Raw genomic sequence first — 17,822 nt, forward strand, 5'->3', positions numbered from 1 at the left:
CCTGCTGAATGGTTGCCTCACCTTCCTCTGTTCTGTACCTGTTCTGTTGATTGCTCTTACTGAAATTCAGCCATTGCACTTTCTGAATTGTATCCAATTCTACTCCTCTTTGTCAAAATCATATAAATTCTAAACAATCCAATAAACTTTCAAAATGTTGCTTCACAAAACTCAATATTATACATCCATTCTGTAATTTCTCTTTTTCTCCGGTAAAGTCATAAGTGGAAGTGAACTAACCAACACTCCCACATTCATTTTTTTTTACTTTGCCATGAAACTGTAGCTACCTACGCCTAAAAATAGGGCTCTCCAGGTGAATTTTTACCAGCCTTACATCCTTATGAAATGTAAAAAATACGAATCTACACTTTTTCAGATGCAGTACTGGTCTTCGTGGAAGGAAAAGTTTCTTTTCTAGGAAAATCCACCTGTCATATCTTTAACCAAAATTCTAGACTATCATCTGCTCTTCTCTGAATGATCTTTGAAAACAAGCAGAGGCTTCCTGAAACTGCTAGATTTCTTGACGTACTGAAGTGTTTCTGTTCTTCCGAGAAATTTTACAGTCCTGACCATTGAGTTTATGGAATTTTCTGCAGGAAAGAAACCACCATTTTCCTTCTTTAAAGCTCATCAGTTTGCTAAGTCAATTTATCGTGTTTCTATGAAGAATCCCCATTGTTTGTGCATTCTCACAGATAAAATGCACAAAAAGGTTTACAAACCAACTCTGTTCTTAAATTTAAAGCTTAATTGTCATAATCAGGTAATTCTAAATGCAAATGAGCAGCACTCAATACCGGTAAGAAAATCAAATACTTTGCACACTTAACCAGTCAAGTTTACAGAACCTTGTAAAACTTGGAAGACACACAAGCTAGCAAATTATGGTGTTTTTGATTGAAAAGATATGCCCATTTGTTGACTTCTAAACAAACTGAGTTCTTAGTTGAAGTATGTAACAGCTAACCAGCAACAAGTACTAGAAGAGCAATAGAAGGTATTGGTATATGAACATTGCATTGAGGCAATATTCTCTTCTTGCTTGAAAGCTTGTTCCATGGTGGTAATCTTGAGTCTTAATAAAATATTGTTACTTCTTTAGTTTGGATTTGATTGAAGATACCAAATTCAACCTGTGGACTTTCAATATTCAGTGTAGAAACTGGAATAATAACATATGAGAGCTGTTCCTTTCCAGTTGAAAAATATGTGAAGTGCATGTTGTTGCCTCTAGGGAAGCAGCAAAGTTTGTATCATCCTCAGTAGAGCGGTTTGGGCTATTATTTATCTCATCAATTCACAATTCAGGGCATCAAGTAGACCTCCAGTTGATTTTTTACTTTGTTTTACAGTGTATCCCAGTAGTTTTTCCTTCATTCTGCACGTGGCTAGAAGATTAAGATTTCATCTTCTGGATTCAGATGTCATCACTGGCCTCCATCTGCTCTCAGTTATGCACTCTAGAGCCAATATGGTTTATTTAGGAGTATGTGATGCTACTGCTTTATGACCAAACCACTGGGTGAAATGTAAGCCCGCAGTGCTACAGGCTGGGGGAAGAGTGGCTGAAAAGCTGCCCAGAAGAAAAGGACCTGGGAGTGCTGGTGGACAGCCAGCAGAACATGAACCAGCAGTGTGCCCAGGTAGCCAAGAAGGCCAAGAACATCCTGGCTTCTATCAGAAATAGCATGGCCAGCAGGACTAGGGAAGTGATCATCCCCATGTACTGGGCACTGATGAGACCTCACCTTGAATGCTGTGTGCGGTTCTGGGCCACTCACTACAAGAAAGACATTGAAGTGCTGGAGCAAGTTCAGAGAAGGGCAACAAAGCTGGTGAAGGGTCTGGAGAACAAATATTATGAGGAACAGCTGAGAGAACAGGGCTTGTTGAGGCTGAGGAGAGACCTGATCTTTCTTGTGCCCTTGTGGCTAGGAAGGCCAATGGCATCCTGGGGTGTATTAGAAAGGGTGTGGTTAGTAGGTCAAGAGAGGTTCTCTCCCTCTATTCTGCATTGGTGAGGCCACATCTGGAGTATTGTGTCCAGTTCTGGGCCCCTCAGTTCAAGAAGGACAGGGAACTGCTTGAAAGAGTCCAGTGCAGAGCTACAAAGATGATGAAGGGAGTGGAACATCTCCCTGATGAGGAAAGGCTGAGGGAGCTGGGTCTCTTTAGCTTGGAGAAGAGGAAACTGAGGGGTGACCTCATCAATGTTTACAAATGTGTAAGGGGTGAGTGTCAGGAAGATGGAGTTGGGCTTTTCTCAGTGATGACCAGTGACAGGACAAGGGGTAATGGGTGCAAATTGGAGCATAGGAGGTTCAAGGTGAATATCAAAAAAAATTTTTTTACTGTGAGAGTGATAGAGCCCTGGAACAGGCTGCCCAGAGAGGTTGTGAAGTCTCCTTCACTGGAGACATTGAAAACCCACCTGGACATGTTCCTGTGTGATGTACTCTAGGTGACCCTGCTCTGGCAGGGGGGATTGGACTAGGTGATCTTTCGAGGTCCCTTCCAACCCCTAGGATTCTATGATTCTCTATGACAACCTGAAAGCAGGCTGTAGTGAGGTGAGGGTTGGTCTCTTCTGCCAAGTAACAAGCAACAGGACTAGAGGAAATGGACTTCAAATTGTGCCAGTAGAGGCTTAGGTTGGATATTAGAAGTTAGGTTAATGGTTGGACTTGATGATCTTAAAAGTCTTCTCCAACCAGAATGAGGCTGTGATTCTGTATTAGGTGTGAACTACAAATCTTCTTAATCTGGAGAAGGGATCATCTTTTTCCTTCCCCATGGAATGCTGTCATAGCTGAAAGTAAGCGATAAAATGAAAATAAGGCTGTCACTTAAGTATTTTTGGGAGGATGTCTAGAGTGTTAAACTTGCTCTTTCATTTGACACGAAATAACAAATCCATTCAGCTTTCAGATAGACTGTGAGATGAAAAAGAATTAATAAAATTGGAATTTAGAATGAGGTGAGTTTTTTTCACATGCTTCTTGAGATTCAAATTCTTATGGTTGGTTACCTTTTTTGAGTCTGAGCTACTCTAAATGTGGGTTAATGTGAGATACAGGAAAAATAGACTTTTTTTTAAATCAAAGTACATCAATGCCTGAAAATACCATTCAACTTGCAGAGAGTAAAGATCTTCCATCTCAAACAAAAAAGCATTTCAGATCTTGCTTCATGGGTTTCTGTGTGTTTGTGTGTTGTGTAATTACCAATACTGATGTGACTGTTTTCATGTTAGTTATTTGTGGCAAAACTCATAGCAAAGATTAAAAACAAGTCATTTGGGAATTTAATGGCAGTGTTCACTTAAATAGTGTGTGGCTCTTGAAAAGCTTTTAAAGATTTCTTCTTTGTCATCACAAAGTACTCTTTTGATTTGCACAGTGATGCTTTGCATACATCTGATCACCTGATGATAAAAAATAAATAAATAACTGAATGGGTCTGTTTTTACTATTTTTTTGCTTCTGTGGACAAAAAACTCATGGAATTCAATGCTAACCATATAAAGTGCAACCTGTTTTATATATTTCAAATTCTGTAATCTGTCCTCAATTCTGAATTTTGCAAAACTACCACTGAGGCCTGTTAATATTTGACGATATTGGGTGATAATTCTTTCTGCCAGGACATTCATTATAATTTGAATGTATGATTTTTTACCCAGTTTGTAGAGGTAGGTATACTTACTCTAGAACAAACAAAACATAAACTTGTATATTCAGTTAAGGCATTTTCTATCCAGCATCAATAGTTATTTTTTTTATCTTCCTTAAACACAGGTTTTTGTTGGTGATACAAGGTAAACTTCTCTCAGAATATTTAGCATTGGTTTCAGTGAGAAATCAGGTTAAGTTAGGAGTAGGAGCACACACTGTTTCATGTATTTTGTATTCCACCATTAAAGGGATTTGTGGCTGAGAGAGAGTTTTAAAAAAGCATAAAGGCACCACCTTTTCAATGTGTATTGTAGAGAATAGGCTAGAATTGGTTTGGGATTGGGTTTTTTTTCATCAAAAAAGCAATTTCAGAATCAGGTAAATGTTGAAATTAGCCAGCCTGTTTTTATATTTCAGTATTTCATTTATATTAAGAACTAAATCACAGTGCACACTGTTATTATCTACTTCACATAAATTTGATAATGTCTTCCACATTTTATTTCCAGGATTTCCTATTTAATACAGCATCTACTATTGAATTTTGCATAGTGAAATTCTTCTGGCTACACACCTAAAAATATTGGTTATATTTCTTTCATAAACCTACCTTTATACACCTTTTGTAAAATGCAGTCTCTTTCTTTGCTATAATACCTCAAACTGATGATTATGAAATATGGCTTCCTCAACATCAGTACCACTCTCTGCAGAGTCAGTTGCAGAAGCTTAACTGTGACAAACACAGTAAGCTCCTGAAAACTAACCAGCAGTCTTTTTCACATGCCGATGTTAGCTTGGGGAATGAAAGAAATAGTGCTGCTGTAATTTATGCCAATGAGGCACAAAGATGGATTAAAGCCATTAAAACCATTGCTCCCCTCCTCCCATCCAGACTTGAGCCAACGTTCCTCCACTAGTCTGGAAAAACTGGCTCTGTATTAGGTCTCTCCTGCTAAGACCATTGATTTACTCAACTACATTTTTAAAAAGCTTGACAAAATACTTACTTGATTGTTATAGAGGATAAATGAATGCCAGAGGTCTATATTAGAAACACATTGGATTGTGGGGTTTCTTTTCTGTTTGGCAAAAAATAAGTGTTTGTTTGGGTTTAATATTGCTGCTAGCATTTAAAACAAAAAAAACCTTTTTTTTCCCTCCAATTTTCTGTCCACCTTTACCCCTCTACTGCTAGAATGTGGGCGGTCCTTGACATGTAAATGCCTGCTGCTAGCCCACTGCTCCAGTCTGTAATTTTGTATTAATTAATTGCTCTTCTGCTTAGGTTGTATATTTATTGCTACTAACTGTTCAGCATGCCCAGAAACTCAGAGCATTTGGGGTGGGTTTTTTGTTTGTTTCTTCTTTGTTAATCCCTCCATGTCTGTTTATTTGGACTAGGCATCTGGGCTTGGAATCAACTACTGTTTGACTTTACTTCAGAGATAATCCATTCTTTACTCTAGGAGTATCTAGTACTACATTTATTGTCTGGAAATCTTACATTTTATTTATTGCTAGTAAACCTAGTGCAGAATGAAGAAATAATCTTCTAAATCTCTAATAGCCTAGTTTAAGCTTCCTGCATATTTACACACCTTTTCAAGCATCCTGCTTCATCTCATGTTTAAACAGTAAGGATTTGGACATACTCGTAACAGGGGAGGGTGGACAAAGGAGAAAGGAAGATGCCCAGAGCATGCTGAATGTTAGGAAAATCTGAGTGGTTTTGCACCAGAAATGCTCTCGTCTCCTTCCCCTCACTTCAACTCTGTGCTCTGTTGATAAAATACTGCCTGACTGTTAACATGGGAAGGTGATTTGCTGACTTTTAGAGTATCAGATACTGTACAAGCTGTTGCCAGAGACAGGATGCTAGCCTGGATGGATCATTGGTCTATTCCAGTATGGCAGTTCCCATGGCCTTATAGTAAATGCTGTGTAAAGTTTTTATGCACTGGTACACTATCTGGAACAACATCTGGAATTTGCAATATAGTCTTCTATACCAATCTACTCTGCCAGCAGCAGTTGTCTATTTAAAGCACCCAGCTTCCTTCATCAAACCACTTAACATTTTTCTGAAGGGCACAAGGATATAGTGTAAACATGCTATATGTGAGTTGTTATTAAGCAGACGCAGTATAAAAATAGGATAGCTGAACTTTTTAATAGAAAAAAAATATTTCTTAAAATCATAAGTTACCGTAGTCTTACGTACTTCTAATTCTGATACTATGAGAACTAATGACGTTTTCCCCTGTTGCTTCAATTATCTTTTGAACTGCATGAGCTATCTTGTAGTTATGTTGATTTTCCCTTTCTCTAAGAAGGTTGCCTACAAGTAATCTTCTGTCAAGAGGAAAAGAAAACGCTTAGTATAATCTTGAACAATCGAAGGATATTACATTGGTCTAAACCAAGAATACTTCGTTCTTAGCTATGCAAAAACTAGCATCTTTTTGAGGTTTTTAACCACAATAATCCCATAGTTTAGTGGAAGTATTAGTTTCTTACTGCTTTTGCAATGAATATTTTTGAGTAAAATTGAGCATATAGCATTCAAATTGTGTCTTGAAAAAATATTATGTTAGAAATATCTGCAGAATTTCTGTTCTGATCGTTTTGTGCTGCAGGCCTACACCAAGAGAAAATACAAACAATTAATTATTTGGCCTATTGAGGACCTACACTTGCTGTTTATTCTGAAGGGATTAAACCAATTTATTCATCTTCCAGTACTTGTAATACAATTTCAAAGGGCTAGTCAAAGTTAAAAGAAGTGTACAGTCTGAATTTATATAACATTTTTAAAAGCATATTTTTATCAGTTTTACTTGCTTACAATTGGGGTGATTTTTTGCTCTATACAAGAGCAGTTATAGTTTGTTAGCTCCACTGTTAACATCTAAATGCTGAAATATTGTAGGCTAATAGTAATCCATTCAATTCAAAACTAGAAAATACCACTTTAAAGTCTTGCAGAAATGAAATTAACCTCAGGACAATGCTTGAACGTGAGGGTGTTTATAGCAAGAGTGCCATTTTAAATTTCAGCCAAAAGTCTGTGCTCTGTACCATATTTACTAATATGGAATGAAACTATATTATTTTGGTGTAGAATTAAGTACTTAATCTGTGAAGTTGAGTACAGTATGGCAAAAATCTGTATTTATAGCAATTTTTACAATATTCTTCTAAGCATTCTTTTATATTAGAACCTTCTATGGAATAAGTCATTATTTGAATTTGGCTAAACCTGAGTAGCCCATCTTATTTCTGTTTTCAAATAGCAAGTCAATAATGGTGGGACAAAGGGTCTGATCATTGGGAAAGGACATGGTCAAAGAGGAACAAAGGAACGTGAAATGGTGGAAACAAGCCGTGAAACAAGAAAGAGTAAGAACTCTTAGCAGTAACATCACAGCAGAAACCTGTGACCACAGATTGTTACTAGGAGGCATTATAAACTTTGATAAAGTAAAATCAAATCTGGTTTGGCAAGCTAGGCTTAATCAGGAACAGTGGGTTAACCCATAGAAACTTCAAGTACCAAGTGCTTCAGAAGAGTACAGACTTTCATAGGTAGTTTAGCACAGCTCCAGTACTGTGGGGTCATGAGACAAAACATACTCAAGGAAGCTTGTTTCTTGCACACGTCCTGTTGTGACAGCAGTGGCTGTGTGAAACAGTGAGAATTAAGGAGATTAATCCAGGTTTAAGACAGTGAACCCTCATTGATATAAGAATCAGAACCTACTTCAACTGCTTGTGAAAAAATATTTTTTCTTTTCATGGTATGTAAGAGAAACTTGGATTACAGGACTCCTTTGTGTGAAAGGAAGGAGGATGTGTTATCTCTTACACAAAAAGAAAAACAAATCTGGGTGGTGAGATAGGGCAGACAGAAACCAGGGAACGTGCCTGCAAGAGCTGGGAGCACTTAGTGGTGGTTGAAGGTTTTCATTAGAGATGTAAACATATTTCCTCTCTCCTGCTGCATTGTGTTTACAAAATTATTTGTAAAGCTCTTAGGCAGTCTTATGTAAGGAATGGTGACATCAGCCTGAGCTAAGAGGCTTGTTTTGCTTGTAGCATCTCACTTCTGGAAAAGGTAGAAACAAGATTAGATGTTACTAACATAATTCCTCCTTTAAAATGGCCTTTGTTTATGGTTTTGACATTCTTTTTTTGTCTCATTTGTACTCTTGTTCTCTTACCCTAATTTTTTTTTGCTTGTTTTGAATTGTCATTTGACATTTTCATTAATTTTGTTTACATTTTCGTCAGTCTCTTTCTCTGTTTTTATTTCTCATTCCTATCCTTTTTAACTCTTTAACTTCCTCAATTATTTTTCTTCTTGGTCTTGCAACTGTGTCTCAGTGTTCTTCAACTGTCTCTCCTCTTTCTGTGTCACTTGCTACTCTGCTGGAAGTGGAAGGAGTGCCAGTGAGTTTATTCTTCCAGGACAGCCAATTTTAATTTATTTTTTTCTTGGTAGAGAGATCTCATTTGCTTTCATCTGTGGATTCACTCATCTGTTTTCTTGTCTGTTCACATGAGCTGTATTTCTGTCCACTGCCTATGTATCATGAGGATGATGGGAGGAAAGTGTTACAATGTTACTTATGTTAATTCTTATAGTTTAACACAGACATTTACAATATTTGAAGATTTAGCAATAATGTGAAAAATTCTGATTGTGTATTTCGTAGCAGTGTAATTTTTTGCTTAATTAATTTAGTCTACATTTATAAGAATTACATAATTTTTGCCAATGATCTGAGAACCAATTTAGGGGTACTGTCTGTTAAGTAGTGCATTTCTAGTAACATACAGTTCTGCATCTGTAAAGTGAAAAGCTTTTTCTTGCTGCCTACTGACAGCAGAATAAAAGGATATAGCACCAGCTGCCATGCTGCCATTCAAGCACCTCTAAATGAATCCTGGTTGAAACTGCTTGAGGAAGTTACTTCTGGTCTGCCAAAAGCTGCTACTCTCACAACAAAGTCTGCAGAACATAACTTTTGTCCATATCTGTCGATAATTTACTGCAAAGCTCAGCTGTTTAAAATGCTGACATACATTAATGCAAGGTATTGTCCCAGGATTTCCACTGACACCAGAGAGCATGCTTTGTAGAGTCATTTGTGCAAGGAAGATTGAATAGGAAGCAGTTGAGCTGGCTGTACCAGTTTGATAAGCAAGTGTGGAATTAAGCAGTGCAGCTTTGCACTTTGATTCAGTTAATATAATCAGTGATGTGTACAGTGTGTTTGTACCCGGAGATCTGACCTTCTTCATCAGCACAAAAGCGTAGTGCTTTCTTAGTGTTGTTGACCTTCAGAATGATTCAGTTCACTGACTGACATTTTGGTTTCTCCCAAAGGGCAGTATGGAAGGGCCAGAGCTCCTGTAATACCAGACTTCTGTTTATGCTGCAATTAAGATGACTACCACCTGTCAGTAACTGGCATATGGTTCAGATCCAGGGCATGGCTCACACATCTCAAAATCAGAGAGATTACTCTTTATCATATATTTTCTTACAAGTACCATCTCACTGGAGTAGTTCGAAGAACATGGTCTACCATCTGAACAAAATGGTCAAGAGCGCCTGGAGGGCACTGGAGAGCAAGTGGGGTGCTTTTTTATTGCGCAGCTGGCAAATATGGTGTTGCCTACACTAGACTATTGGACACAGAACCTAATTGTATTCTAATAGTTCTTGATGGATTGCAGGTGTGCTGAAGTTCTTTTTTAACTTCAGTTGCAGTCAACATTCTCCCACTTGTTATCTCCTTGAAAGTAATTAAACTAATCACCAAGGTATTGTATTAGTTACCACAGCTTAAGGGCATTTAGGAGCTACTCCGCTAGTAACTGTGAAGAAGTTGTTATGAGTAGCACTGGGCTGGGCATGTATCCACATACCTTTGAAGTCCTGTGCTGTCTCTGAAACTATCTTAAATGCAGATATATCAGTCTAATGTTTCCAGGTGTTTCATTTTTTTAATACAGAAAAGGGTCAAGTACTGAATGTCCTTAAGTAACACTAAAGGAAAGAAGTGCAGCTCAGTGGAACAACTGCTCCACCATTAACACGGCAGAAGAAAATGGTTAAGCTATGGAATGCTGTTATCTGGCTGGGGTAGAAATTCTACCCTTTCCAGCAACAGGTCCTTGGTAAGATACTGGGTTCTGATTTGAGTCACTTACCTTAAGAAAAGAGGTTAAGCAAATAATTTTCTGCTAAAGAGAGTCAACAGTTTGCACACTTAGTTTAAACCCAGAATCATCAGGTTTTGGCAAGCTATATTTTAGAAAGCAGTTTTGAGAAAAAAAAAACAACTAAGCTGCAAAACTTTTTTTTTTTTTAAGTTCACACAGGAGAACTGACGGTTTTGTCCTTTAAATTTTGAAGAAAAAGTATATTTAAAACTTCTGTGTCTCACTTATTTAAAATGGACTGTCAAGACATGGTGATAAGTTAGTAGGTTCTCAAAGACCACAGATGAAGAGTTGAAGTAAGAGCTTTATGCACTGTGACTGCAACATGTGACCAGCCAGCTCCCCATTGAGCTGAGGAGCATGCAGTCCATGAAGAGGACTATAAACCAAACAAGGAAAAGTCTCATGCAACCTGTAATTTTGGAATTGAAGCCCTAGCTCTACACTTGGAAAATTACGCAAGTGCAAACTGTTTTTGAAGGAGCTTGAGTTAGACTACTTGTAAATTAAAATAAATTACATTGAAGTAATTAATAAATACTTCCAATGTTCCTTAAAAATAATGCAATTTGAATTGTTTTGGGAAAATAGTATTACGTATGATTTATCAGTTACATAGATGCAAAACAGGTCTACCTGTGAAGATTCGTGACTTGCAAAAAATAAGCTTAAGTTCACATCAGTACATTTTTTTATTTATTTTTTTTTTTAGTTTCCACCACAGTCTGTGTTTATTTTGCTTTACCTGTGAGATACTGCATCTGAAACTGATTCTGGGAATATCAAAATTTTCTTAATCTTGGCTTATTTTTAATCACAGCTGGGAACACCTCAGTGGAAAGTTATGAATAGGATTCAGAGACTATGACTTCTTTCAGCTCTCACAGTCAAGTAAACATTGTTTAGTCTGAATGTGCTGCATCTAATCTGCAAACTACCTGGGATGCAGTACAGTCTGACCCAGGGACTAGACATGTATTTATTTTTAATTCCTATCAGTTGTATCCGGCAAGGATGCTGTGGCATTCTTTGAAAATCCAAGTTGATTAAGTGGCTGAGCATGAGAACACTTCACATACAATCATATAATACATTCTAAAACCACTCACCATGGAATGACTCTGTATTTTGCCTGTATTTTAATTCAGACTAGGATAGTGTGATTTGGTATGTGATCTTAAAAAAAAAAAAAAAAAACACTCAAATGCTCATCTTCGTAAGTTGAGGAGAATATGACAAATGCAGAAAGCATGTTAACTAAAATAAATTACTTCAGTCCTTCCACTGAGAGACAATGTTTTTATAATTAAACTACAAATACGCAATTGTGAGTCATTCAGATGGTACCTTATGTTACTGTGAATTGTCAATGTGACTAGAAAACCTAAGTTTTGGTGTTAGTAGTGTGTGTGTGGTTATAAACTACTAAATTTTTATGCACTGAAAACAAGTCTCAGACATGTCCAGAGGATAGGGTAATATGCAGAGATGCTGACCATACTATACAATAAGAGGTTTATGAGACTGGTCAAGGACCAGTTGTGATGAAAAGTTTCAATTTTTTGTTTTGACGTTTCTCTAAAACATTCAGACAGTTCCTGTGTAGTTTATAACTTTGAATTTTTCCCTGGTTTCTTTAGTAGTATATTGTAATCTACAGCTGGTTCTCCCTTCCTTCCTTTCTTTATGTATGGAGATTTGCACTAGAGCTCTTTGAAAAACTAGAGCTCTTACATGTTGAAAGAGACTAATAAAGCAGTGTTCCATTGATCACAAAACTCTCATTCTAATACTGACGTGTTTTTTTCCTGGATATTCTATGGTAATCTTTCGAGGTCCCTTCCAACCCCTAGGATTCTATGATTCTATGACAAAGACTATAGACAAAGACATCTAGTGCTAGAAAGATTGGTTTGCTTAGATTCAGTTCAGTATAGTTCTTATTAAGTTGTCCCATTAAAGATGTTTTTGTAATTGATTAATACAGAATCCAAGCGTAAGTGGGGTTCTTGAGTGGGCACGTTTGTTTACACTGAAAAATCTTCTTATTCCATTTTGTGGTTTGTTTTTTATTTTGTTTTAAATTTAACATAGGAATGTTATACTTGTTCTCCTGGTTCATAAGTAGCAGCTTTGCAATTAATGTATATTCAAATCTTGCTAGCTTGTCAGTAAAGATCAATAGGTTTACAATCAGTCAACTTGTGTCTTTAGTTTGGTTTACTTCTGTTTTCCTCTCACAGAATCAGAGAATATTAGGGGTTGGAAGGGGCCTCCAAAGATCATAGAGTCCAACCCTCCCTGCCAGAGCAAGACCGAAAAGCCAACTATGGCAGACCACTCAGGCAGACAGGTCTTGTATCCAGAGAAGGAGACTCCACAACCTCTCTGAGAAGCCTGTTGCAATGCTCTGTAGCCCTCACAGTAAAGAAGTTCTTCCTCCTTGCTGTGCTCAAGTTTGAATCACCTCTCTTTTTCTTTAACTAGAGTAAATAATTTAACTCTTTGTTTAAGATTTTGTTTGTCCAAGCTAGAACTCATCATTTTCTGAGAGCTTCTGTATCAATTCCCACCTCAGTGACATCTGCTAAAAAGGCCATAATTGATAAGTTTCAGACTTTCTTGACACTGACTATGGCTAACAAATTACTTCTGACTCTAGGTTATCATAGAATCATAGAATGGTTTCAGTTGGAAGGCATATTTAAAGGTTGTCTAGTCCAGCTGCCCTGCTGTGAGCAGGGACATCTTCAACTAGATCAGGTTGCTCAGAGCCCCATCCAACCTGACCTTGAATGTTTCCAGGGATGAGGCTGCTACCACTTCTCTGGGAAACCTGTTCCAGTGTTTCATCAGTCTTTCTTCAGCTTTCTAAAAAGCCCCTTCAGGTACTGAAAGGCTGCAATAAGGTCTCCCTGGAGCCTTCTCTTCTCCAGGCTGAAAAAACCCAACTGTCTTAAGACTGTCTTCATTGCAGAGGTGCTCCTCTGATCATCTTTATGGCCCCTCTCTGGACCCCCTCCAACAGCTGCATGTCTTTTCTGTGCTGAGGACTCCAGAGCTGGACACAGTACTCGAGGTGAGGTCTCACTAGAGTGGAGTAAAGGGACAGAATCACCTCCCTTGACATGCTTGCCACACTTCTTTTGAAGCAGCCCCGTATGTGATTGGCCTTCTGGGCTTTGAGGACACATCGCTGTCTCTAGTCCAGGTTTTCATCTACCAGTACCCCCAAGTCCTTCTTCTCAGGGATCCTCTCAATCCTTTCATCCCTCAACCTGTATTGATACTGGAGTTGCCCCAATGCAAGTGCAGGATCTTGCACTTGGCCTTATTGAACCTCATGAGGTTCAGATGGATCCTCTTCTCAAGCTTGTAATAGTCATTTGCTAAAATAGGGAAATATTTAATGGGCAGAAAGTTTCTAATGAACAGTAATAAAAACATTTAATTCAGCAAAGCATTAGTTTAGCCTTGTATTCAAAGAAAATATAAGCACAGTCTGAACAAAGTTAAGGTGGAGCAAGAAGAGATGAAGCATTCTCTTTTTGGTCTTCTGTATATCTACTTCAAGCACTTCCCATGCAAGCTCATCCCCTCTTTTGTAAAACTCCAATGGTGAAAGGAAGTCCAAAGTGGCTAATAGGAAAACTTAAGAACTCCCTGTTCCTGGGAAAATTATTCAGCACATTTGGGAAGATATATATATAAAAGACAAGACAAGAGAGTTCAACGTGTGAAATGAAATCCAGCAGAGCAAACTCCAGCTGTGTTTTTAAAAATTGGGCTTCACCAAAATGGCTACCCTATAAAATTAAGAGTCTACTAAGAAAGAAAAAAAAAAAAAAAACAACAGAAAAAGCCCAACAAACTTGCATCTCTTTTGCTATCCACAAAAATAAATTATGACGCTAAAATCTTGCCATGTATGTCGTAATTGCAAATCATAGCTGTTCTTTTACTGAGTTTGAACTATGTTTTATTTTTGTAGGATGTCACATGTACTTCAGTTTGAAGATAGAAGCAGAAAGGTGAAAGATGCAAGCATGCAGGATGAAGACACTTTTGAGATCTATGATCCACGGAATCCTGTAACTAAGAGGAGAAGAGAAGAAAGCAAGAAGATAATGAGAGAAAAAAAGGAAAGGAGATAAAAATAATGTAAAGCTACCCAGAGCTGCCTTGAAAAGTGACTGCAGTAAAGCACTGGCTCTTTTGTAAGCTGTAGTTCCTAAAAATATCACGGGGCAAGTGTGAAAAGGCATCTCACAAGAACCTGTTGTGAGTTTTGAAGCAGAGCTATCATTTGTTTCTTAAGTTGTACTGTCAAGTGCTCTCAGTGCATTCATTATCCAAGCTCTCAAAACGTTTTTAGAATTGTGTTTTTAATAAAACATCTGATGACTTTTGTCTGTACTTTAATGGCAGGTCATCATCATTCAGTGAACATGGTAGTCAAAGTTTTCAACATATCGAATGAGAATTTGTGTAAATATGGGTGAAATTAGAAGATCGAAACCCCATTTGCAGCTTTTAAGGTTTTCTGAAAGTATATTTTTAATTATTTTTACTGTTGTTGGAAAGGCATATAAACATTATAGGAGTAAACACTGTGTGCCTGAACCACTCTGTTGCAGAATTAAGGTGATGCACTAGCAGAACTCCTTAGAATGGTTCCAGTTTTCTTGAAACAAAGTTTATTTGAGAATGTGGTTATTTTCTCCTTTTGAAATACATATTCCAATACAGATCTCAGCTTGGAAAGCTGGGATAGTAAACAATTTGGGGAGTGTTATTTCACTTTCTGCACCACATGAACAAAAAGAGAATCTAATTGTACTGTAGTGGTTGCTTTAACAGTTTCAATAGTAGAAACATCCCTCTGGTACAGTTTTCACTGTAAAGGAGTGGTAATCAGGATGAGTTTGTTAATTAGTCCAGTGCAGAAATGTAAAAAAATAAAATCAGTCTCATCAGAAAAAGCTATTTTAAACCATTTTTTTTCTATCTAAAAATGAACAGCTCAAGTTTCCAGTTTATACTTTCCACAGATTTTTCCACCTTGGGTGCAGGTAGTTTTACAGAAAAATGGAAGTTTTCAGTGCTCCTTCCTTACAGCATTTCTGATGCTGCAGAAGCGTGGACTGCCCATGTGGGCAATAGCTGAAGAAGAGTAAGCATAAGTGAGCAAGGTCATTAAAAAGTGCAACCAGAGGAGTATTTTGCTGATGTTGTTTTTAGAACAAGTTAGTTAAGGTATGGTGTTCTTATCAAGCTGCCACTGCCAAATTTCTTGATAGGGTCTGAGGTGTGAGATACATAAACCGGCATTGGTGGGTTAATATGGCCCAAATGTCAGAGGTTAGATTAATACAGACTATTGCTTTAATGCACAGTGCAAGCTTTGAGATAAGAAGAAAACTTGAAGGTGTGATGTGAGATCCTGTATAAAGCTGTCATTATCCTCCTCTTAGGCTGAGTGAGTTATACTGTTCCATGGTGTAAAGAAGTTAAGAGGGGTTAGATTCCTAAACACAGCCATTCACAGACTAGTGAGTCAAAGTTTTTTAATCGTTAAGTCATTTTCTGTCTGGCCACTATTGGTAAAATGGAGGACATCTAATTTCACATGCTATTTTCTCTATTCATTGCTTTGTGGAGATAATTTTAAAACAGTCATTACAGGAAATGAGCTTATAAAACACCCATTCTGATGGGGATGGGAGGGAGAACGGGAGAGTGTGTGTGTCCATGCTGGCAGAGGTGGTCAGTATAGGGAAATTAAAGGGCTAGATCTAGAAAGAAACTCAAGCATCCATTCCAGGAGACAGCTATTGCACTTGTAATAGAAAAATGTTCTAAAGACATATTTTTCCTGTAAACTAAAGTAGAATCCGTGAGTCAATGAATGGGCAAGTTGACTAGCAACCCGTTTAGATTACTCTTGTTCCTGTTTGCCTGCGGCAGCTCTGGGTATGCTGTGTTAGATTATTCCTATTTTTAAGCACTATACAAGCACAGGGAGAAAAACTTAGCTCAGGGTTTAGGATTCTGTTCAGTAGGAAGACGTCTGGAAGGCCGAACCTTTCATAGGCAGGGCTGGTAACATCACAAGAACAAGAAAGTACGCTGACATTTTCTTGATAAGTGAAATGTGTATTGAAAATCAGTAAACATTTTTCCAGAGATAATGTATCTTATGTAATTGATGCTATATTTGAAGCCAGATGTATTGCTTCTTCAAGCTAATGCCAGGTGGCCCGTTACTGGTTTGTGCTGGGAGAGCAGAACTGGCCCCAGTGGAGGGATGCTTACCCCAAGCAGCTTTCTTTCCTATGACTGATGAATATCACTCCAGGTGTAGTGGACATTGACTGTATTAAGCCCAGGTTCCCAGTAGCAAGCTGGTACTTGCTTTCCACTAAGGCTGGGTGTCTGGATGCAAAAAAGAAAATAAATTTGTAAAGTGAAGTAGAGGTTGGTTTCAGGGATTTTTAGAAATTAGAGTTGGTACCAACTTCCTTGGCAGTTTGCATTTTGCTGTGTACCAAACCCATACATAAAGATAAGAGTATTTTGGTTAAAATCCTTCAATTTTACTGTGTTTGTGAATGGAAAATCCACTTATCTTTATGGGAACAGCGGGAAGTCCCAGACCCTGGGTGCTTTGTGAAGATATTTGGATTACTCTTGTCTATAATCAGTCCTGTGCCACAAGGGCTTGGCATGAAGACTTGTGCATTCAGAACTCACTGTGAGGGAACATCAATGAGAAATGCTACAAATACATTAATTTAAGCATTTTTTTCTTATCAGTTCTATGTGACAAAAAATATTTTAGAATACTGAGCTCCCAGACAAACAGCCCCTAAACAGTTGTTAATAATTACAAATTACTGTTACAGGTGTTACTAGTCTTCAGGGGTAATCAGCCTTGCATAGTTTTTCACAGCAGGCACTGAATAAGCTTTTCTTAGAGTTCTCAGTTAAGCTGTATTAATGCCAATTAATATTTCTTCAAACTAAAGGATCTGCCTTTATTCCTTCACTAGGGAGAGAACAAATCTATGCTTATAAGGAAAGAAACAACACCTGTGCAGTAACATTACCTTCCATTTTTAATAAAGGGCATTCTAATAGACATTTCTATTCTTGTCATAATTCAACCCAGTGACAAAACCTTCCTAGGACTAAGGACTGACACATGCCTCACTTTGAAAGCATTAGAAGTATGTTAAAACTATCAGACCAATAATCTCATCTAGTCAACCAAGTGTCATGTAGAAATGGGTAAGGTGTCTAAATTCCACACGTTTCACTAAGGCAAAGAAGTCCTGCATTTCATTTAGGAGATAATCTGGAGTAAAGTGAGAAAGAGCTGTTGTCAGAAGCACACTCTCAAGTAACTGTCCTTAAACCCTTGAAGAAAGATGTTGAAATTATTGCAGTTCTCTGAAATAACTAATCTGAAATGTCACAGGTAGCTCTTATACTGCCAGTAACCATTTTGCATATTTCCCATATTACTAGGTGAGCAGAAGCATCTTTTAACTCAAACCTATTTTTTTCATCACTTGATGCTGTTATAGTTACATAAAATGTTGAATGCTACAGGATCGTAGTATTTTTATAGGCTATGAAACAAGTGTGCTCAGAGTTACACCTTTATCGGTCAATACTGAAAAGCAAATGAGAAGTGCAATGTAGGTAGGTGTTCCCCTTTGTGAAGCAGAAGTCTTGTGCTAGGTTAGTGGCTGAAAACAGAAGGAACAATTGGTTTTGTGGCTGCAGAAAGAGTTTGTTCTATGGTAGCAAGATTTTTTATTGAATGTATTCTCGTGATTTTTCCTAGTGAGCAGCTCCCACGTTCCACTCGGGTGGCTAACACCTCATCCATCTGTATTAACA

General features: G+C 37.7%; 1 protein-coding gene across 1 annotated transcript in view; it reads left to right on the forward strand.

Annotated features, from left to right (window-relative positions):
- Positions 1 to 14,068, forward strand: part of CWC27 (CWC27 spliceosome-associated protein homolog (S. cerevisiae)) — a 111,904-nt gene extending 97,836 nt beyond the window's left edge. The window contains exon 15 of the mRNA XM_010005410.1: positions 13,906 to 14,068. Within this exon, the coding sequence (XP_010003712.1) occupies positions 13,906 to 14,068 (163 nt within the window). The remainder of the gene's footprint in view (positions 1 to 13,905) is intronic.
- Positions 14,069 to 17,822: the final 3,754 nt, after the last annotated feature.

This window comes from Chaetura pelagica, unplaced genomic scaffold (assembly GCF_000747805.2).
Source record: "Chaetura pelagica isolate M959 unplaced genomic scaffold, ChaPel_1.0 scaffold37, whole genome shotgun sequence".
Classification (NCBI taxonomy): Eukaryota; Metazoa; Chordata; class Aves; order Apodiformes; family Apodidae; genus Chaetura; species Chaetura pelagica.